This window comes from Ranitomeya variabilis, chromosome 5, assembly GCF_051348905.1.
Source record: "Ranitomeya variabilis isolate aRanVar5 chromosome 5, aRanVar5.hap1, whole genome shotgun sequence".
NCBI classification, from domain to species: Eukaryota; Metazoa; Chordata; class Amphibia; order Anura; family Dendrobatidae; genus Ranitomeya; species Ranitomeya variabilis.
The window spans coordinates 666,279,506-666,302,938 of NC_135236.1; the positions used below are offsets into that span (position 1 = coordinate 666,279,506).

General features: G+C 44.4%; 1 protein-coding gene across 9 annotated transcripts in view; it reads right to left on the bottom strand.

Annotated features, from left to right (window-relative positions):
• Window positions 1–23,433, bottom strand: part of BICD1 (BICD cargo adaptor 1) — a 240,982-nt gene that overhangs the window by 130,680 nt on the left and 86,869 nt on the right. For all 9 annotated transcript variants that reach the window (XM_077266653.1, XM_077266651.1, XM_077266648.1 and 6 more), the window contains one exon: window positions 12,838–13,050. In XM_077266653.1, coding sequence (XP_077122768.1) covers window positions 12,838–13,050 — 213 coding nt within the window. The remainder of the gene's footprint in view (window positions 1–12,837; window positions 13,051–23,433) is intronic.

Genomic DNA, 23,433 nt, shown 5'->3' on the forward strand with positions numbered 1-23,433 from the left:
TCATGGTTTGTGCACTATGAAACAGCTGACAAGCATCAGTGGCTTGTACTATGGGGGGCATCTATGGAAATCAGTCTAGGAGGCATTTGTAGTTGGTCCTCTGGGATGGCAATCTGACTGGCATTCTGCATGGCATTAGTGACTAGCACTCTGGCACTTGATGGATGAACCTCTAGGAAGCATTCATGGTTGGTGCACTATGAAACAGCTGACAAGCATCAGTGGCTTGTACTATGGGGGGCATCTATGGAAATCAGTCTAGGAGGCATTTGTAGTTGGTCCTCTGGGATGGCGATCTGACTGGCATTCTGCATGGCATTAGTGACTAGCACTCTGGCACTTGGTGGATGAACCTCTAGAAGCATTCATGGTTTGTGCACTATGAAACAGCTGACAAGCATCAGTGGCTTGTACTCTGGGGAAGACAACTATGGCAATCAGTCTAGGAGGCATCTGTAGCTGGCCCTCTGGGATAGTGCACTGACTGGCATTCTGGGGACATTAGTGACTAGCACTCTGACACTTGGTGGTTGACACTCTAGAAAGCATTCATGGACGGTGTACTAGGAGGTAACGGATTCATATTTATCTGGCCCTCTGGGATGGAGCTCCGACTGACATGCTGTCAAACATTAGTGACTAGCACTCTGGCACTTGGTTGTTGACACTCTAGAAAGCATTCATGGATGGTTCACAAGTGCAAACAGCTGTGGAGCATCAGTGGTTTGCGCTCTTGGGGGCATCTATGGCAATCAGTCTGGGAATTATCTTTAGCTGGCCCTCTTGGATGGAGCTCTGACTGGCATTCTGTTGGCCATTAGTGACTTGAACCCTGGCACTTGGTGGTTTACACTCTACAAAGCATTCATTGGTGGTATACTAGAAGGCATCTGCGAATAATCTGTAGCTGGCCCTCAAGAATGGTGCTCTGACTGGCATTCTAGGGGGCATCTGCCGTTGACACTCTTGAGAGTATTTCAGCCTGCAGTTTGAGGTGACACTCGTTGCTGGAATTCTTATGACACACATGCCATTAAAGGAACCTATTACAGGAACCTTAATGATTTGACAGCTAAATTTTGATCATTTGAGACAATAAGAAATTCTGGGGCATCAGAATCCAGATGATCAGATTCCAGATTAATAGGCTTTTCCTTTGGTCTGACTGCCGCAGTCACATTGTAGCTTCTCCTGTACTCAGTCCTGGCTGCAGGCAGTTTGGACTCTACTTATTGATTTATCGTCGCATTAGAACAAAATGACTTTTCCCGTGTCAGGTCGTGGTCTGGTGCCAGCGCTCGGGGTGATCTGACATTACCTGCATACTGATAAACCTGCAGCCAGGGACTGAAGAGGCAGAAATGGGGATCAGTACCACAAGGCGTGCACTGAGATGACCTTAATCTTTTGAATACTTATCCCCCGAACTGTCGATCTTCAGGAGTGCAACTCTCTCCCATCAAAAAGTAGACAGGAGGCAGGGGAGCGGTGCACTCCTGAGGACAGAAGATGAGAAAACCTCTTTAACCCCGCAGTGACGGAGCCAATTTGCAGCTTAATGACCAGGCCAATTTTTACAATTCTGACCAAAATCAGAAATCTAAATTAGAGAGATATGTCTCACAAAATAGTTAATAAATAACATTTCCCACATGTCTACTTTACATCAGCACAATTATGGAAACAAATTTTTTTTTGTTAGGAAGTTATAAGGGTTAAAAGTTGACTAGCGATTTCTAATTTTTACAACAAAATTTACAAAACCATTTTTTTGGGGACCATCTCACACTTAAAGTCACTTTGAGGGGTGTACGTGACAGAAAATACCCAAAAGTGACACAATTCTAAAAACTACACCCCTCAAGGTGCTTAAAACCACATTCAATAAGTTTATTAACCCTTTACGTGCTTCACAGGAACTGAAGCAATGTGGAAGGAAAAAATTAACATTTTAACTTTTTTTTTTTTCAAACATTTTACTTCAGAACCAATTTTTTTTATTTTTACAAGTGTAAAAAGACAAAATAAACCACTAAATTTGTTGTGCAATTTCTCCTGAATACGCCAATACCCCATATGTGGGGGTAAACCACTGTTTGGGCGCATGGCAAAGCTCGGAAGGGAAGGAGCGCCATTTGACTTTTTCAATGCAGAATTGGCTGGAATTGAGATCGGACGCCATGTCGCGTTTGGAGAGCCCCTGATGTGCCTAAACAGTGGAAACACCCCACATGTGACACTATTTTGGAAACTAGACCCCTTAAGGAACTTATCTAGATGTGTAGTGAGCACTTTGAACCCCAAGTGTTTCACAGAAGTTTATAATGTAGAGCAGTGAAAATAAAAAATCTTATTTTTTCCACAAAAATGATCTTTTCGCCCCCAAATTTTTATTTTCACAAGGGTAACAGGAGAAATTAGACAAATAACGCTGTTGTGCAATTTGTCCTGAGTACGTCGATACCCCATATGTGGGGGTAAACCACTGTTTGGGCGCACAACAGAGCTCGGAAGAGAAGGAGCGCCGTTTGACTTTTTCAATGCAGAATTGGCTGGAATTGAGATAGGACACCATGTGGCGTTTGGAGAGCCCCTGATGTGCCTAAACAGTGGAAAATCCCCACAAGTGACACAATTTTGGAAGCTAGACCCCTTAATGAATTTTTCTAGATGTGGTGTGCACTTTTTGAACCCCCAAGCGCTTCACAGAAATTTATAACGCAGAGCCGTGAAAATAAAAAATCTTTGTTTTTCCTCAAAAATGATTTTTTCACCCCAAAATGTTTACTTTCACAAGTGTAACAGGAGAAATTGGACCCCAAAAGTTGGTGTCCAATTTTTCCCGAGTATGCTGATGCCCCATATGTGGGGGTAAACCACTGTTTGGGCACATGTCGGGGGTCAGAAAGAAGTAGTGATGTTGTGGAATACTGACTTTGATGGAATGGTCTGCGGGCGTCATGTTGCATTTGCAGAGCCCTTGATGTGCTGAAACAGTAGAAACCCCCACAAGTAACCCCATTTTGGAAACTAGATCCCCCCGAGGACCTTATCTAGATGTGTGGTGAACACTTTGAATGCCCAAGTGCTTCACAGAAGTTTATGATGCAGAGCCGTGAAAATAAAAAATCTATTTTTTTTCCACAAAAATGATTTTTTTAGGCCCCAATTTTTTTATTTTCCCTAGGGTAACTGTTGTGATTTTGCTTTTTGCTCCCTCTAGTGGTCATTAGTGATTTGACTCTGGAGCGTCTGTCTTTTCCTATATCCTCACCTGGGCCGTTAGTTCAGGGGCGTTGCTATATAAGCTCCCTGGACCTTCAGTTCAATGCCTGGCATCGTTGAAATCAGAGCTAATCTGTTGTGCTCTTGTCCTCTGATCCTGGTTCCTGTTTTTCAAGCTAAGTCTGCTTCTTTGCTTTTTGCTTTTGTTTTGTTTGGTATTTTTGTCCAGCTTGTTCCTATCTGTATCCTGACCTTTGCTGGAAGCTCTAGGGGGCTGGTGTTCTCCCCCCGGACCGTTAGACGGTTCGGGGGTTCTTGAATCTCCAGCGTGGATTTTTATAGGGTTTTTGTTGACCAGATAAGTTATCTTGCTATATTCTGCTATTAGTAAGCTGGCCTCTCTTTGCTGAACCTGGTTCATTTCTGTGTTTGTCATTTCCTCTTACCTCACCGTTATTATTTGTGGGGGGCTTGTATCTTGCTTTGGGGTCCCTTTCTCTGGAGGCAAGAGAGGTCTTTGTTTTCTTCTCCTAGGGGTAGTTAGATTCTCCGGCTGGCGCGAGTCATCTAGCGATCACCGTAGGCATGATCCCCGGCTACTTCTAGTGTTGGCGTTAGGAGTAGCTATTTGGTCAACCCAGTTACCACAGCCCTATGAGCTGGATTTTTGTATCTTGCAGACTTACACGTTCCTCTGAGACCCTGTCCACTGGGGTCATAACAGTATGCCAGGCCAGTATTAAATGTTTAATGCATTGCAGAAGTGGGATTATAAGAAAGAAAATTTTGAGGTTTTTTTTTCCCTCTCTCATTTTTTTTTTTCTTTTCCCCTTTACCTCAGAGTGGCTTAAGCTTGCTGCAGACATGAATGTCCAGACCTTGATTACAAGTGTGGACCAGCTTGCCGCTCGTGTGCAGGGTATACAAGATTATGTTACCAGAAATCCTAGGTCTGAACCCAAGATTCCGATTCCTGAACTGTTTTCAGGAGACCGATTTAAGTTTAGGAATTTCAGGAATAATTGTAAATTATTTTTGTCCCTGAAACCTTGTTCGTCTGGAGACTCTGCTCAACAAGTAAAAATTGTTATTTCATTCTTACGGGGTGACCCTCAGGATTGGGCTTTTTCGTTGGCGCCAGGAGATCCGGCATTGGCTGATATTGATGCGTTTTTTCTGGCGCTCGGTTTACTTTATGAGGAACCCAATCTTGAGATTCAGGCAGAGAAAGCCTTGCTGGCTATGTCTCAGGGCCAGGACGAGGCTGAGGTGTATTGCCAAAAATTTCGGAAATGGTCCGTGCTGACACATTGGAACGAGTGTGCACTGGCCGCTAATTTTAGAAATGGCCTTTCTGAGGCCATTAAGAATGTTATGGTGGGTTTTCCCATTCCCACAGGTCTGAATGATACCATGTCCCTGGCTATTCAAATTGACCGGCGGTTGCGGGAGCGCAAAACCGCAAATTCCCTCATGTTGTTGTCTGAACAGACACCTGATGTGATGCAATGTGATAGAAAAACCGCAAATTCCCTCATGGTGTTGTCTGAACGGACACCTGATTTGATGCAATGTGATAGAATCCTGACTAGAAATGAGAGGAAAATTCATAGACGCCGGAATGGCTTGTGCTACTACTGTGGTGATTCTACACATGTTATCTCAGCATGCTCTAAACGTATATCTAAGGTTGTTAGTCCTGTCACCGTTGGTAATTTGCATCCTAAGTTTATTCTGTCTGTAACTTCGATTTGCTCACTGTCATCTTATCCTGTCATGGCGTTTGTAGATTCAGGTGCTGCCCTGAGTCTTATGGATCTCTCATTTGCTAAGCGCTGTGGTTTTATTCTTGAACCATTAGAAAATCCTATCCCTCTTAGGGGTATTGATGCTACGCCATTGGCAGAAAATAAGCCGCAGTATTGGACACAGGTTACCATGTGCATGACTCCTGAACACCGCGAGGTGATACGTTTTCTCGTTCTACATAAAATGCATGATTTGGTTGTTTTGGGGCTGCCATGGTTACAGACCCATAATCCAGTCCTTGACTGGAAGGCTATGTCAGTGTCTAGTTGGGGCTGTCGTGGTATTCATGAGGATTCCCTGCCTGTGTCTATTGCTTCTTCTACGCCTTCGGAAGTTCCGGAGTACTTGTCTGATTATCAGGATGTCTTTAGCGAGTCCAGGTCCAGTGCATTGCCTCCTCATAGGGAATGTGACTGTGCAATAGATTTGATTCCAGGCAGTAAATTTCCTAAGGGAAGACTGTTTAATCTGTCGATACCTGAACATACCGCTATGCGTTCATATATCAAGGAGTCTCTGGAGAAAGGACACATCCGTCCGTCTTCTTCCCCTCTTGGTGCGGGATTCTTTTTTGTGGCTAAAAAGGACGGATCTTTGAGGCCTTGTATTGACTATCGGCTTTTAAATAAGATCACTGTCAAATTTCAGTATCCTTTGCCGCTGTTGTCTGACTTGTTTGCCCGGATTAAAGGTGCCAAGTGGTTTACCAAGATAGACCTTCGTGGTGCGTACAACCTTGTGCGCATTAAGCAAGGGGATGAATGGAAAACCGCATTCAATACGCCCGAAGGTCATTTTGAGTACTTGGTGATGCCTTTTGGGCTCTCTAATGCCCCTTCAGTTTTTCAGTCCTTTATGCATGACATTTTCCGGAACTATCTGGATAAATTTCTGATCGTTTATCTGGATGATATTCTGTTTTTTTCTGATAATTGGGACTCGCATGTGGAGCAGGTCAGGATGGTCTTTAAAATTTTGCGTGAAAATTCTTTGTTTGTCAAGGGCTCAAAGTGTCTTTTTGGTGTACAGAAGGTTCCCTTTTTGGGGTTCATTTTTTCCCCTTCTGCTGTGGAGATGGACCCAGTCAAGGTCCGAGCTATTCTTGATTGGACTCAGCCCTCGTCAGTTAAGAGTCTTCAGAAGTTCTTGGGTTTCGCTAACTTCTACCGTCGTTTTATCGCTAACTTTTCTAGCATTGTGAAACCTTTGACGGATATGACCAAGAAGGGCTCCGATGTGGTTAATTGGGCTCCTGCTGCCGTGGAGGCTTTCCAGGAGTTGAAACGTCGGTTTACTTCGGCGCCTGTTTTGTGCCAGCCTGATGTCTCGCTTCCCTTTCAAGTTGAGGTGGATGCTTCAGAGATTGGAGCAGGGGCCGTTTTGTCGCAGAGAGGCCCTGGTTGCTCTGTTATGAGACCTTGCGCCTTTTTCTCTAGGAAGTTTTCGCCTGCGGAGCGAAATTATGATGTGGGCAATCGGGAGTTGTTGGCCATGAAATGGGCATTTGAGGAGTGGCGTCATTGGCTCGAGGGTGCTAAGCATCGTGTGGTGGTCTTGACTGATCACAAAAATCTGATGTATCTCGAGTCTGCTAAACGCCTGAATCCTAGACAGGCCCGCTGGTCATTGTTTTTCTCCCGATTTGACTTTGTTGTCTCGTATTTACCAGGTTCAAAGAATGTGAAGGCCGATGCTCTTTCCAGGAGCTTTGTGCCTGATGCTCCTGGAGTCGCTGAACCTGTTGGTATTCTTAAGGATGGTATTATCTTGTCAGCTATTTCTCCTGATCTGCGACGTGTGTTGCAGAGATTTCAGGCTGATAGGCCTGATTCTTGTCCACCTGACAGACTGTTTGTGCCTGATAAGTGGACCAGCAGAGTCATTTCCGAGGTTCATTCCTCGGTGTTGGCAGGTCACCCAGGAATTTTTGGCACCAGAGATCTGGTGGCCAGATCCTTTTGGTGGCCTTCCTTGTCTAGGGATGTGCGGTCATTTGTACAGTCCTGTGGGACTTGTGCTCGAGCTAAGCCTTGCTGTTCTCGTGCCAGCGGGTTGCTCTTGCCCTTGCCTGTCCCTAAGAGACCTTGGACACATATCTCCATGGATTTCATTTCTGATCTTCCGGTGTCTCAGGGCATGTCTGTTATCTGGGTGATATGTGATCGCTTCTCCAAGATGGTCCATTTGGTTCCTTTGCCTAAACTGCCTTCCTCTTCCGATCTGGTTCCTGTGTTTTTCCAGAACGTGGTTCGTTTGCACGGCATCCCTGAGAATATTGTGTCAGACAGAGGATCCCAGTTCGTTTCCAGATTCTGGCGATCCTTTTGTAGTAGGATGGGCATTGACTTGTCGTTTTCGTCTGCTTTCCATCCTCAGACTAATGGACAGACGGAGCGAACTAATCAGACTTTGGAGGCTTATTTGAGGTGTTTTGTCTCTGCTGATCAGGATGATTGGGTGACCTTCTTGCCGTTAGCTGAGTTTGCCCTTAATAATCGGGCTAGTTCCGCCACCTTGGTTTCGCCGTTTTTCTGCAACTCTGGTTTCCACCCTCGTTTTTCTTCGGGTCATGTGGAACCTTCTGACTGCCCTGGGGTGGATTCTGTGGTGGATAGGTTGCAGCGGATCTGGAATCTTGTGGTGGACAACTTGAAGTTGTCACAGGAGAGGGCTCAGCGCTTTGCCAACCGCCGCCGCGGTGTGGGTCCCCGACTACGTGTTGGGGATTTGGTGTGGCTTTCTTCCCGCTTTGTTCCTATGAAGGTTTCCTCTCCCAAATTTAAACCTCGTTTTATTGGTCCTTACAAGATATTGGAAATTCTTAATCCTGTATCCTTTCGCCTGGATCTACCTGTGTCGTTTGCTATCCACAACGTGTTTCATAGGTCCTTGTTGCGGCGGTACGTTGTGCCTGTGGTTCCTTCTGCTGAGCCTCCTGCTCCGGTGTTGGTTGAGGGCGAGTTGGAGTACGTGGTGGAGAAGATCTTGGATTCTCGTCTCTCCAGGCGGAGGCTTCAGTACCTGGTCAAGTGGAAGGGCTATGGTCAGGAAGATAATTCCTGGGTGGTCGCCTCTGATGTTCATGCGGCCGATTTAGTTCGTGCCTTTCATGCCGCTCATCCTGATCGCCCTGGTGGTCGTGGTGAGGGTTCGGTGACCCCTCACTAAGGGGGGGGTACTGTTGTGATTTTGCTTTTTGCTCCCTCTAGTGGTCATTAGTGATTTGACTCTGGAGCGTCTGTCTTTTCCTATATCCTCACCTGGGCCGTTAGTTCAGGGGCGTTGCTATATAAGCTCCCTGGACCTTCAGTTCAATGCCTGGCATTGTTGAAATCAGAGCTAATCTGTTGTGCTCTTGTCCTCTGATCCTGGTTCCTGTTTTTCAAGCTAAGTCTGCTTCTTTGCTTTTTGCTTTTGTTTTGTTTGGTATTTTTGTCCAGCTTGTTCCTATCTGTATCCTGACCTTTGCTGGAAGCTCTAGGGGGCTGGTGTTCTCCCCCCGGACCGTTAGACGGTTCGGGGGTTCTTGAATCTCCAGCGTGGATTTTTATAGGGTTTTTGTTGACCAGATAAGTTATCTTGCTATATTCTGCTATTAGTAAGCTGGCCTCTCTTTGCTGAACCTGGTTCATTTCTGTGTTTGTCATTTCCTCTTACCTCACCGTTATTATTTGTGGGGGGCTTGTATCTTGCTTTGGGGTCCCTTTCTCTGGAGGCAAGAGAGGTCTTTGTTTTCTTCTCCTAGGGGTAGTTAGATTCTCCGGCTGGCGCGAGTCATCTAGCGATCACCGTAGGCATGATCCCCGGCTACTTCTAGTGTTGGCGTTAGGAGTAGCTATTTGGTCAACCCAGTTACCACAGCCCTATGAGCTGGATTTTTGTATCTTGCAGACTTACACGTTCCTCTGAGACCCTGTCCACTGGGGTCATAACAGGTAACAGGAGAAACAGAACCCCAAAAGTTGTTGTCCAATTTGTCCTGAGTACGCTGATGCCCCATATGTGGGGGTAAACCACTGTTTGGGCGCAAGGCAGAGCTCAGAAGGGAGGGAGCACCATTTGACTTCTTGAACGCAAAATTGGCTGAAATCAATGGTGGAGCCATGTCGCGTTTGAAGACTCCCTGATGTACCTAAACAGTGAAAAACCCCCAATTCTAACTCCAACCTTAACCCCAACACACCCCTAACCCTAATCCCAACCCTATCCATAATCCTAATCACAACCCTAACCCCAACACACCCCTAACCTTAATCCCAACCTTAACCATAACCCTATTCACAACCCTAACCCCAACACACCCCTAATCCCAATCCTAATTGGGACCCTTTAACCCTGCCCTCACCTATCCACATTGGAAACGAACAATGAGGACCTGGGTCATAGAGTTGAGTCCTTCATCAGAGTTTTATTAAGGTTTTTCTTTCCCCAAAACTTCCTAAATTAATATCCTGGATCTGCCATTAATTGCTAGCCACATGTATTGCCTCCAAGATCCATGACGATCAGGTGTGATTGCCTGGTGCAGTTGCTGCTAGCTGAGCATTTTTGCTACAGCGGCCACTACAGGAGAAACACAGTATTACATGCCAGCCATTCAAATGAATATGAGATCTGGCCTGGAATCACTATAATTAAGGACACATCATTTGGTCGAGTAATGGATATTGAATTTTACACAATGTCGGGCAGAACTAAGGTCAGAAGTATTTATAACAGAGATGAGAAAGGGCGGAAAACACAATCATCTAGTAGAACAGATCTATTACACAGGTGGATACCCCGGACATTATAAGTAACCCGTGATAAGAGCAAATGATGTCTCCACTTGGGTCATTTTGCCATTTTATCAGCTCTTTACTTGTTTGCGCTCAGTTAATATATAACCTCACAGTCACTTGCATTTTTACCATTTATTTCCTAATGGAATAAGTTTAGCCCTATTCATGTGAATACCACAGTACCGCACACAGCCCTGATGAAGGAATCTCTCCGAAACGCGCGTCGGGGCGCGTGTATGCTGGACTCACTCATCCCTTAAAGGTATACCATCCTATACTTAAAACCCAATATGCTCTGCAAAATTCACCTGATTTTCTTATTGCACTGGTTCACTTTTAAAGAGTGCTGGTTTTCATTTAGGGAATTGCTGTCCCTTGCACTTTATCTTGATATCACTTGGCACTTTATTGTGACAGTAAATATTGTCCTCACTTGTGATTCTTTTATTATATTTATATTTTTTGCGTTTTTTGCACATATTTTGCAATTTTTGCACAGTTATAATAGCATATGGGTCTATAGTCATTATTCTTTTTTAGGGATTTTAAATGAACTGATTATGTATATTGATTGATTTCTTCCATATATTCATCTTGCATACATGCGTATTGTTTTTTTATTATTTCTTATTTATTGTGGAATGCTGTTGCCGCAATTAACTAATAAAATGTAATAATATTTCACCTATTTTCTTGCCTGACTCCCTGTTAGTCCATTGTCTTTGAGTGGTGCTGTTTTTTTTCTTCAATCAAAGGCAACCCAAACTATTATGAAGTGTTCTAGAAATATAAATAACCAAAAAACTGTCAGCGCGTATTAATTCATGAGGCACATCGGGTGGGAAAACAATCAAAGACACAAGGATGCCTTTTAAGAGAGTCTCTTTTAATGGGGTTGTCCAGGCTTGGGATGAAAGTGTGTAGTCACTCTATGTGACTGCAGACTTTGAATCCTCACAGTGCGCGCACCACACGCTGTTAGGACTCTCCGATGCTGGCAAATTCTTAGGATTTTCCAGTGCCGGCCACACTCCGACTAGACATTCTCTACCTCTTTCAATACAAGTGAAATGAGCAAGGCCGTACATGTCTAGTTTGCACGTAACATCATATATGCTGTTGAGTTCGAACCGCATGTTGACAGAATTCTCGGGGGCTGGCAAATTCCCAGGATTTTCCAGTGCCGGCCACATTCCGACTAAACATGCTGGGCCTAACACAATATAAGTGAAATGAGCAAGGCCACGCACCTCTAGTCTGCACATAACATCCTGTATGCTGTTGAATCCTCACAGTGTGAATACCACACGTTGTCAAGATTCTCTGGCACCAGCAAATTCTCAGGATTCTCCAGTGCTGGCCACATTCCAACTAGATGTGCTCGGCCTCACACAATACAAGTGAAATGAGCAAGGCCGCGCACGTCTAGTCTGCATGTAACATCCTGTATGCTGTTGAATCCCCACAGTGTGAACACCACACGTTATCAAGATTCTCTGGTTCCGGCAAATTCTCAGGATTCTCCAGTGTTGGACACATTCTGACTAGATGTGCTCGGCCTCACACAATACAAGTGAAATGAGCAAGGCCGCGCACGTCTAGTTTGCACATAACATTATGTATGCTGTTGAATCCTCACAGTGTGCACACCACACACTGTCAGGATTCTCCAGTGCCAGAGAATTTTCAGGATTCTCCAGTGCTGGCCACATTCTGACTAGTTGTGCTCGGCCTCTTTCAATACAAGTGAACGCATAGCTTTTTTGCATTTTGAAATGCCGTTTTCGAGGAGCGTTGTCAGTCATAACTTCATCTCCAAGCTACAGTTCCCAGAATGCAATTTAGCCTCCTGTGGTTTTGTACCTACCTGTTATGATCTGGTGGCCTGAGAGCAGCATGAGACGTACTCTGGAGAAGGTGGTACCTGTACTGACCGCAGACCCTGAACTTAACACCGCAACTAGAAGTAGCCGTGGAATGTACCTAGCACTCCCTGGACATCTCGACACAGCCGGAGGACTAATTACCCCTAGAGATAGAAAAGGGAAAACTGTCTTGCCTCAGAGAAAATTCCCAAAGGACAGACAGCCCCCCACAAATATTGACTGTGAGAGGAGAAGGAAAAAACATACACAGACTGAAATCAGAATTTAGCAAAGGAGGCCACTTCTAGCTAAATAGAAAGGATAGGACAGAGTACTATGCGGTCAGTATTAAAACACTAGAAAATATCCACCACAGAAAATACAAAAACTCCACAGCTAACTAAAGTTATGGAGGGTATATCTGCATCTCCAGAGATACCAGCTTGGCTAAACAAATCCTTATACAGACCAAGCTGGACAAGACAAAAGAACATGGAAAAGAACTGAACAATAAGGCCACAGAATGTGGACAGCCAAAAAATCAAGGCCAGAACTTATCTTAGTTGAAAAGAACTGCAAAGCAGGGGAGACCAGGCAGAGATGTGAATCCTCCAGGAACAATGGACAACTGGCACTGACTAAAGGGTGAAGCAAGACTAAATAGCCCAGTCAGATTTGCAGAAAGTGAACACACCTGATAAATGCTGCGATTCAGAGACAGCAGCACTACCACTTACAACCACCGGAGGGAGCCCAAGAGCAGAATTCACAACACCTACCCTTTACACCCTCCATGTCACTTCTTTCCCACCCAATCGTTACCCTCCCGTTAGTCTCCAGCACAGCTTTGCACAGTGCAGGCGTGATTCATGCCAGCTGTGAAATGGAGCAGTTTCGCCTGTCAGTGTAGGTCACCTCAGGGGAGACAGATGGGTAGAGAAGATAACATTCCAGGGTAGGGTAAGACGGGTTGAAACTTTGCCCATCAGGATGGCCAATTGCAAAAATTTTCAATAATATTTCACAATAGTAAAATTACTGGCCAGCCGTAAGTGGGCAAAGTATCATCCGCGCTGCGCCTGCACCTTCCCTAATGGAGGACCTTCACTTTAGGATTCTACAGAACACTAATAATGGCATTCACAATGGTGGGCTACCTCCTTCAAGTCCTGGACCAGGACGTTGAGACGTTCGTTCTCTCCTTGTACGTTGGTGATCACAGCCTTGCTCTGCCTCACGTCGTTCTGCATTTCCAGTATTCTTCCCAGATAATACTCCTCCTTGGTGGCAGACTCCTGCAGTAAAGTCTCCTCCCGGGTCTCGCCATCTTCTGCAACTTTGCGGTGGACGGTGAAGGACTGTCCAAAGGCCTAGAAAAAAAACATAAGAGAAAGCATGAAAATGACCTCAATGTAAAATTGTAGTCATACAAGGTCTTCCATGTGGGCCTAGCTCTCCCCTGATGCCACAAATAGGTCTCGGAATACCCGAGTCTTCCATCGGTACGCAAAGACGTACACACCAAGATGTCTCACAGAGAGTGTCATTTGTTGTGGGCAAGACCCATCTTTGTATAGGATTTTTTGTTACATAAGAGGTCGTATAATTGCTGATAAAACTATGCATACGCATTGGACAGACTATGCATACGCATTGGACAGACTATGCATACGCATTGGACTAAACTATGCATATGCATAGGACTAGACTATGCATACGCATTGGAAAGACTATGCATACACATTGCACAGACCATGCATACGCATTGGACTACACCATGCATACGCATTGGACTACACTATGCATACGCTTAGGACTAGACTATGCATACGCATTGCAAAGACTATGCATACGCATTGGACAGACTATGCATATGCATTGGACTACACTATGCATACGCATAGGACTAGACTATGTATACGCACTGGACAGACCTTATGACGCCTGAACCCCGTGCCATAACAGAAATAGAAGCCTGGACATTTTAAAGGTTCTATCATATATGTTTTTATTTTCGAGGGTACATTCCTTTACTTTATTTTCTGTGCATGATTACAGGGGCGGTGACTTTGTCTGGGTTGCAGTCTACAGCATTTAGCGATACGCATTACAGCAGCCACATAGAGCACCTGTAGACTGTGAGCCCTCGTGGGCAGGGTCCTCTCTCCTCCTGTACTTGTGTGTGCCTTGTTTTACTCATGTTTATTGTACTTGTCTATATTTGCCCCGTTCACATGTAAAGCGCCATGGAATAAATGGCGCAATAAAAATGCATAATAATAATAATAAGCGCCAGTACCGTGGAAGTGTTCATTGACTTCTTTGAGAGAGTGTTTTGAGCATGTTCTGTGACCTACGCAGAGGTTATTGTGTAGAGAGGTGAGGAGGTGAGCTGTGATATCACCTATTGTGAATGGTGGATCCTGTGTTATCTACTGTATATAGAGGTGCTATCCGTCATTGTACAGGAGGAGGAGGTGAGCTGTGACATCATCTATTGTGAATGGTGGATCCTGTGTTATCTACTGTATATAGAGGTGTTATCAGTCATTGTACAGGAGGAGGAGGTGAGCTGTGACATCATCTATTGTGAATGGTGGATCCAGTGTTATCTACTGTATACAGTGGTGTTATCGGTCATTGTACAGGAGGAGGGGGTGAGCTGTGACATCACCTATTGTGAATGGTGGATCCAGTGTTATCTACTGTATACAGTGGTGTTATCGGTCATTGGACAGGAGGGGGAGGTGAGCTGTGACATCACCTATTTTGAATGGAGGATCCTGTGTTATCTATTGTATACAGAGGTATTATCAGTCATTGTACACTAGGAGTAGGAGGTGAGCTGTGACATCCCCTATAGTGAATGGTGGGTCCTGTGTTATCTATATATACTGTTGGTTAAAAAAAATGATGTACATGAACAAGATTAGAAAAGCGGGGGTCTAAGGCCTCTTTCACACTTCCGTCGTTTGGCATCCGTCGCAATCCGTCGTTTTGGGCAAAAAACGAATCCTGCAAATGTGCTTTTTTTTTTTTTTTTTTTGCCCATAGACTTGTATTAGCGACGGATCGAGACGGATGGCCACACGTCGCGTCCGTCGTGCGACGGATCCGTCATATTTTGGAGGACCGTCGTCACAAAAAAACGTTCAAGTGAACTTTTTTTGTCCGTCACAGCCGCCATTTTCGACCGCACATGGCGGCCGAAACTCTGCCCCCTCCTCCCCGGACTGTAGAATGGGCAGCGGATGCGTCGAAAAACTGCATCCGCTGCCCACGTCGTGCACAACTTTCACAACGTCCGTCGGTACGTCGGCCCGACGCATTGCGACGGACCCGTACCGACGGAAGTGTGAAAGAGGCCTAAGTCAGCAGCATGAGGTAACGCTGGACGTGTAAAGTCAAAGGAATGAGCAACTGGAACAGCTGCAGGAACAGCTGACACCACCCGGATCTGTACTCTACCGCATAGACAATAGTCTGTTTTTATACCAAACAGGTGTAATATACACTAGTTTTGCACCTGTACCCCGGTGGGCCCCAAAGTGCCGTCTTATACATTACATACCAGTATAATAATTATCGCATGGTGCACGGGGGACCGATTACAGAATGTGGATTAGGGCCCATGAGTTTCAATTTCTATGATATAAAAAGCAATGATATGGGCCTATACTGTTACTTCCCACTAATTCTATACATAGAGGCCAGTCTGTGACTAAATATGGAATCCGTTACTACCTCATGGAAGAAGAGACATACATAGGATCCATAAGTTATAAATATACCGCAGCTTGTGCCTTCAATACTAGTCAGCGAGACCCATCAAGACCAAGTGTACTGCCAAATTCTCCTCACAAATGACACTATCTGACAGTTCTGGTTAATAATTTGAGGTTTCGGGCCTCTGAGGTAAACAAACTGAGGTACCTAGATGTTGCGGTAGAAGTCTTGATATTTATGAGGGACCCAAGGACCCCCAGGAGATTAAAGGCAATTAGATGATGGAGGCCCTGTTTTAGATTTTATATTGCGGCCTAGCAGGCACAAGGTATATTCCTGTCATGGTGCTGTAATAAGACGTCGATATATTAAGAAGTCCGTTCAGGACATTTCTTCCCTCCTAAATCTTCTACCATCGCCTTTAAGGCTTCTTTGACACTAGCGTCGTACTCGGCCTGTCGCAGAGCGTCGGGCCGACGTACCGACGCTAGCGTTGTTTGCGCCGCACAACGGGTGCAGCGGATTCTGTTTTTCTACGCATCCACTGCCCCATTGTGAGGTGCGGGGAGGAGGGGGCGGAGTTCTGGCCGCGCATGCGTGGTAGGAAATGGCGGACCGTCGGCACAAAAAAACGTTACATGTAGTGTTATTTGTGCCAACGGTCCGCCACAACACGACGCATCCGTCACACGACGGATGCGACGTGTGGCAATCCGTCGCAATGCGTCGCTAATGCAAGTCAATGGAGAAAAAACACATCCTGCAAGCACTTTTGCAGGATGCGTTTTTTCGCCAAAACGACGCATTGCGACGGATGCCAAAAAACGCTAGTGTGAAAGTAGCCTTAGTGGAGTGAAATGGAAGAAACTGCAGCAACTCAGCCACGAAGTGGAGACCCCGTAATGTTACAGAGAGGGGTCACCGAGAGCTGAGGAGCAGAGGGCAGAAAAGTCACCAATGCTCTGCTGACTCCATACCATAACTGCAGAGTCCAGACCGCCTCTGGTATTAAGATCAGCACAAAGACTGCTTCCCCGCCGGGAGCTCCATGGCCAAACAGTTGCATGCAGCCGTTACATCACCAAGCACAATGCCGAGCGTCGGATGGAGTGGTGTAAAGCCGCCACCACTGGATTTTGAAGTTCTGTGCAGTGACGGATCACACTTCTCTATCTGATGGGACAAGTCTGGATTTGATGAATGCCAGGAAAACGTTACCAACCTGACTGTATTGTGCCGTTTGGTGGAGGAGGATAATGCTATGGGCTGTTATCAGGGGTCGGCATTGGGCCCTTTGTTCCAGTGAAGGAAAATCTTAATACTTCAGTGCAAGACATTGTGGACAACTGTAGCCTCCAGCTTTGTGGGACCAGTTTAAAGAAGACTCTTTACCGTTCCTCATGACTGTGTCCAGTGCTCAAGGTCCATACAGACACGGTTGAGGAAGAGTTTGGTGGAAGAACATGATGTCAATCCCATCCAACACCTATAAAAAAGATTATGAGAGGGGCTTCTCCCCAACATCTTGGTCTGACCCCAATGATCTTCTAGATGAAGAGGCAAAAATTCCAGCAGATGCCTCCAAAATCTTCCCGGAAGAGCGGGAGCCGTTATATCTGCAGAGGTGCTGACTCCGTATTAATATCTATGGATGCAGAAGGTGCCTCGTTATTTTCCTCTGCTCCTAACATCGCTCTGTAGGTGATATCTTCATTATGCCATTTAATTAAAGTCACACAGGGAGAAGAGTCCATAAAATGTCACGCAAAGATGTAATAAATGCCAATTACTAGGAAGTAATTACATAAAGTAATAAGCGATCAACATTTTCTCCTGTGCGCGAGGAAAAGTGCAAAAGTCTACAAGGCTGATCATAGCTTTTTCCACCTCTGCCGAGACTCAGATAGCGCTAATCTGAATAATAGCAGCTGCAGTGTTTGGCTACATTTGCACAAAAAATGCGGAATACACTGAAAATTATGGGAGGCATATGTTAGCGTTTTTTTCGTGTTTTTATCGCGAAAAATACTGAACGTGTGCACATGGCCTAAAGCATGGTGACAGGACAACACTCCAGCTTGTACTTCAGAAAGGACTTTTGAACAGACAGTACAGTGTTATGAGCTGTCAGCAGAAGCGGTGTTATATCAGTGAGCACAGGCACATAGCGCCTTATCTGTGCCTGACCTTGTCCTGCCGATACCAGCTGTTTTATTTGTGTATTTCAGTAGTGTGATAGCTACTTATCTCATTTTGTGGTCTGCACATTGGCTGCATCTGCCCCTATATTTCAATGTCATCCTGCTCTCGGCCACTACTTTAGTTGTCAGTTCATCTGTCAATTTGCTTTTAACTTTTGTAAAAAAAAATCAGTGGAATGGCAAATGTTCTTTCTGAGGATGTCCTAATAAAGGACAATGTTACTAGACGGGACAGTACTCGGATGAATTGTAAAAGTTTAATGTCTTCCCCTCCTGTTCCCTCTAACAGCAGGACTTGGCACCTGTCCACACTGCCAAAAGTACCAATAACTGGTGTAAAAACAACAGTATCACTGGGCTTCATTGGCAGCAAACTCGCCTGACCTTAACCCCATAGACAATCTATGGAGTATTGTCAAGAGGAAGATGAGAGACACCAGACCCAACAATGCAGACGAGCAGAAGGCTGCTATCAAAGCAACCTGGGCTTCCATAACCCCTCAGCAGTGCCACAGGCTGATCTCCTCCATGCCACGCCACATTGATGCAGTAATTGATGCAAAAGGAGCCCCAACTAAGTATTGAGCGCATTTACTGAACATACATTTCAGTAGGCCAACATTTCAGATTTTACAATAATATTTCAAGCTGGTGTTATAAAATATTCTAATTTACTGAGATAATGACTTTTGGGTTTTCATTGGCTGTAAGCCCATAATCATAAACATTAACAGAAATTAACACTTGAAATAGATCACTCTGATTGTAATGATTGTATAAAGTATATGAGATTCACTTTTTGTATTGAAGAACTGAAATAAATTATTCTAATTTAGTGAGAAGCACCTGTATGTATTCACTATTTAGTCGTAGTGGACATTGTGTAGCGGTATTATTTTGGTAATATTGGCCTTTGTATAGTTTATAGTCCAGACTTGTCATTTCACAATTACCGTACGTATATTAACTGTATAGCATATACAAGTGGCTCCTCCAGGGGGAAGCACGATAGTGAAGTCTACCCTGCTCGGCAATGGATACTGGCCAACCTCATCTGCCAAAATAAATATGACATTTCCTGAAAAAACAAAATAGATCAAAAGTATAAAAGGATTCAGCAGAATGTGCAAATATGTGAAAAATAACGTAGCTGTGTTATCTACTGTATATAGAGGTGTTATCAGTCATTGTACAGAGGAGGAGGTGAGCTGTGACATCACCTATTGTGAATGGTGGATCCTGTGTTATCTACTATATATAGAGGTGTTATCAATCATTGTACAGGAGGAGGAGGTGAGCTGTGACATCACCTATTGTGAATGGTGGGTCCTGTGTTATCTACTGTATATAGAGGTGTTATCAGTCATTGTACAGGAGGAGGAGGAGGTGAGCTGTGACATCACCTATTGTGAATGGTGGATCCTGTGTTATCTACTGTATATAGAGGTGTTATCAGTCATTGTACAGAGGAGGAGGTGAGCTGTGACATCACCTATTGTGAATGGTGGATCCTGTGTTATCTACTATATATAGAGGTGTTATCAATCATTGTACAGGAGGAGGAGGTGAGCTGTGACATCACCTATTGTGAATGGTGGGTCCTGTGTTATCTACTGTATATAGAGGTGTTATCAGTCATTGTACAGGAGGAGGAGGAGGTGAGCTGTGACATCACCTATTGTGAATGGTGGATCCTGTGTTATCTACTGTATATAGAGGTGTTATCAGTCATTGAACAGGAGGAGGAGGTGAGCTGTGACATCACCTATTGTGAATGGTGGATCCTGTGTTATCTTCTGTATATAGAGGTGTTATCAATCATTGTACAGGAGGAGGAGGTGAGCTGTGACATCACCTATTGTGAATGGTGGATCCTGTGTTATCTACTGAATGGTGGATCCAGTGTTATCTACTGTATATAGAGGTGTTATTAGTCATTGTACAGGAGGAGGGGGTGAGCTGTGACATAACCTATTGTGAATGGTGGATCCAGTGTTATCTACTGTATATAGAGGTGTTATCAGTCATTGTACAGGAGGAGGGGGTGAGCTGTGACATCACCTATTGTGAATGGTGGATCCAGTGTTATCTACTGTATATAGAGGTGTTATCAGTCATTGTACAGGAGGAGGGGGTGAGCTGTGACATCACCTATTGTGAATGGTGGATCCAGTGTTATCTACTGTATATAGAGGTGTTATCAGTCATTGAACAGGAGGAGGAGGTGAGCTGTGACATCACCTATTGTGAATGGTGGATCCTGTGTTATCTTCTGTATATAGAGGTGTTATCAATCATTGTACAGGAGGAGGAGGTGAGCTGTGACATCACCTATTGTGAATGGTGGATCCTGTGTTATCTACTCAATGGTGGATCCAGTGTTATCTACTGTATATAGAGGTGTTATCAGTCATTGTACAGGAGGAGGGGGTGAGCTGTGACATCACCTATTGTGAATGGTGGATCCAGTGTTATCTACTGTATATAGAGGTGTTATCAGTCATTGTACAGGAGGAGGGGGTGAGCTGTGACATCACCTATTGTGAATGGTGGATCCAGTGTTATCTACTGTATATAGAGGTGTTATCAGTCATTGTACAGGAGGAGGAGGTGAGCTGTGACATCACCTATTGTGAATGGTGGATCCTGTGTTATCTACTGTATATAGAGGTGTTATCAGTCATTGTACAGGAGGAGGGGGTGAGCTGTGACATCACCTATTGTGAATGGTGGATCCAGTGTTATCTTCTGTATATAGAGGTGTTATCAATCATTGTACAGGAGGAGGAGGTGAGCTGTGACATCACCTATTGTGAATGGTGGATCCTGTGTTATCTACTGAATGGTGGATCCAGTGTTATCTACTGTATATAGAGGTGTTATCAGTCATTGTACAGGAGGAGGGGGTGAGCTGTGACATAACCTATTGTGAATGGTGGATCCAGTGTTATCTACTGTATATAGAGGTGTTATCAGTCATTGTACAGGAGGAGGGGGTGAGCTGTGACATCACCTATTGTGAATGGTGGATCCAGTGTTATCTACTGTATATAGAGGTGTTATCAGTCATTGTACAGGAGGAGGGGGTGAGCTGTGACATCACCTATTGTGAATGGTGGATCCAGTGTTATCTACTGTATATAGAGGTGTTATCAGTCATTGTACAGGAGGAGGGGGTGAGCTGTGACATCACCTATTGTGAATGGTGGATCCTGTGTTATCTTCTGTATATAGAGGTGTTATCAATCATTGTACAGGAGAAGGAGGTGAGCTGTGACATCACCTATTGTGAATGGTGGATCCTGTGTTATCTACTGAATGGTGGATCCAGTGTTATCTACTGTATATAGAGGTGTTATCAGTCATTGTACAGGAGGAGGGGGTGAGCTGTGACATAACCTATTGTGAATGGTGGATCCAGTGTTATCTACTGTATATAGAGGTGTTATCAGTCATTGTACAGGAGGAGGGGGTGAGCTGTGACATCACCTATTGTGAATGGTGGATCCTGTGTTATCTACTGTATATAGAGGTGTTATCAGTCATTGTACAGGAGGAGGGGGTGAGCTGTGACATCATCTATTGTGAATGGTGGATCCTGTGTTGTCTACTGTATATAGAGGTGTTATCAGTCATTGTACAGGAGGAGGAGGTGAGCTGTGACATCACCTATTGTGAATGGTAGACCCTGTAGATCCTGTGTTATCAGCTGTATATAGAGGTGTTATCAGTAATTGTACAGGAGGAGGAGGAGGTGAGCTGTGACATCACCTATTGTGAATGGTAGACCCTGTAGATCCTGTGTTATCAGCTGTATATAGAGGTGTTATCAGTAATTGTACAGGAGGAGGAGGAGGTGAGCTGTGACATCACCTATTGTGAATGGTGGATCCTGTATCATCTACTGTATATAGAGGTTTTATCATTGTACAGGAGGAGGAGGAGGTGAGCTGTGACATCACTTATTGTGAATGGTGCATCCTGTGCTATCTACTGTATATAGAGGTGTTATCAGTCTTTGCACATGAGGAGGAGGAGGTGAGCTGTGACATCACCTATTGTGAATGGTAGATCCTGAGTCTACTAATTTACCTTTTTAATACAGTACAGCACATGATATTGGGCTTAAAAAGGACCCAATTAAAATAATAATAATAATAAGATCTGTAACATGAAAACATGTGGTCATTTTCTGATGACACATCCCCTTTAATATCACAAGGTAGGTGCGGGTCTTATTACAAATTTTAAGTTTTGAACAGTAATTGTTTGAGCCTATTCCATTAATCCTGTGAATAGAAATTAGTCGGTGACTAAATATGGCTACCATGAAATACAACCCGACCCCGCTGCAGAGGACGCAGCATACATAGAAACCATATGTTATAAATATAGCTTTGTACTTTTCTTACTAGTCAGCGAGACCCGTCAAGGATGACCCTTCGAGACCAGGTGTCCTTCCAAAGTCTCCCCATACACACGCTAGTATCCTATATGAATAGTTAGTAGTTAGCATTACAGTTTCAAGGGATTTTCCACATTAGAATAATATTTCATTTTTTTATTATTTAAATTTGCCATAGAAATCTGTGGCTAAAGATCCAAATTTCTGACACAGAGCTCCAAACCCTCTGCATAGACAACAAGATCAATGATAACATTCTTACTCCCTGCAACTGCCACTAGAGGGAGCTCACTGCAAGCTGTTAGACACTGGACTCAATGGTAACACAGAAAGAAGTTAGCGCCCCCTAGTGGCAGCGTCAGGAAACTAGTGCGTAAGCAGGGGATTTGGAGTTCTGTATCTGAAAACAGCAATGAGAACTTAGAAGTGACATAAAGGCTGGGGTCACACTTGGCGTAAGACAATACGCCACGTATTATACGTCCGTACTACGGCCGTAATACGGAGAAATGTTCCCAAAATATTGATCCGTAGTCAGGGTGTTTCAGCGTATTTTGCACATGGCATCCTCCGTATGTAATCCGTATGCCATCCGTACTGCGAGATTTTCGCGCAGGCTTGCAAAACCGACATCTAATGGATTTATGTGCTCAAATGTTCGGGAAAACATATATACAGTATATATATATATATATATATATATATATATATATATATGTCATTGAGACACATATATATATATATATTCTGTATTTAGATTTCATTCAGCGCGATATCTGTGAACAGCCGGTAATTCAATTGCCGGCTTCTCATTTCTCCTGCACAAACCCGACAGGATATGAGACATGGTTACATACAGTAAACCATCTCATATCCTCTTTTTTTTTGCATATTCCACACTACTAATGTTAGTAGTGTGTATGTGCAAAATTTCAGCGCTGTAGCTGCTAAAATAAAGGGTTAAATGGCGGAAAAAATTGGCGAGGGCTCCCGCGCAATTTTCTCCGCCAGAGCGGTAAAGCCAGTGACTGAGGGCAGATATTAATAGCCAGGAGAGGGTCCATGGTTATTGCCCCCCCTGGCTACAAACATCTGCCCCCAGCCACCCCAGAAAAGGCACATCTGGAAGATGCGCCTATTCTGGCACTTGGCCTCTCTCTTCCCACTCCCTGTAGCGGTGGGATATGGGGTAATGAAGGGTTAATGCCACCTTGCTATTGTAAGGTGACATTAAGCCAGATTAATAATGGAGAGGCGTCAATTATGACACCTATCCATTATTAACCCAATTGTCTGAAAGGGTTAATAAAACACACACACACATGATTTAAAAGTATTTTAATGAAATAAACACAGCGGTTGTTTTAATAATTTATTGCTCTCTCAATCCATTTCCAGGTCCTCGCTTGGCAAAATAATAA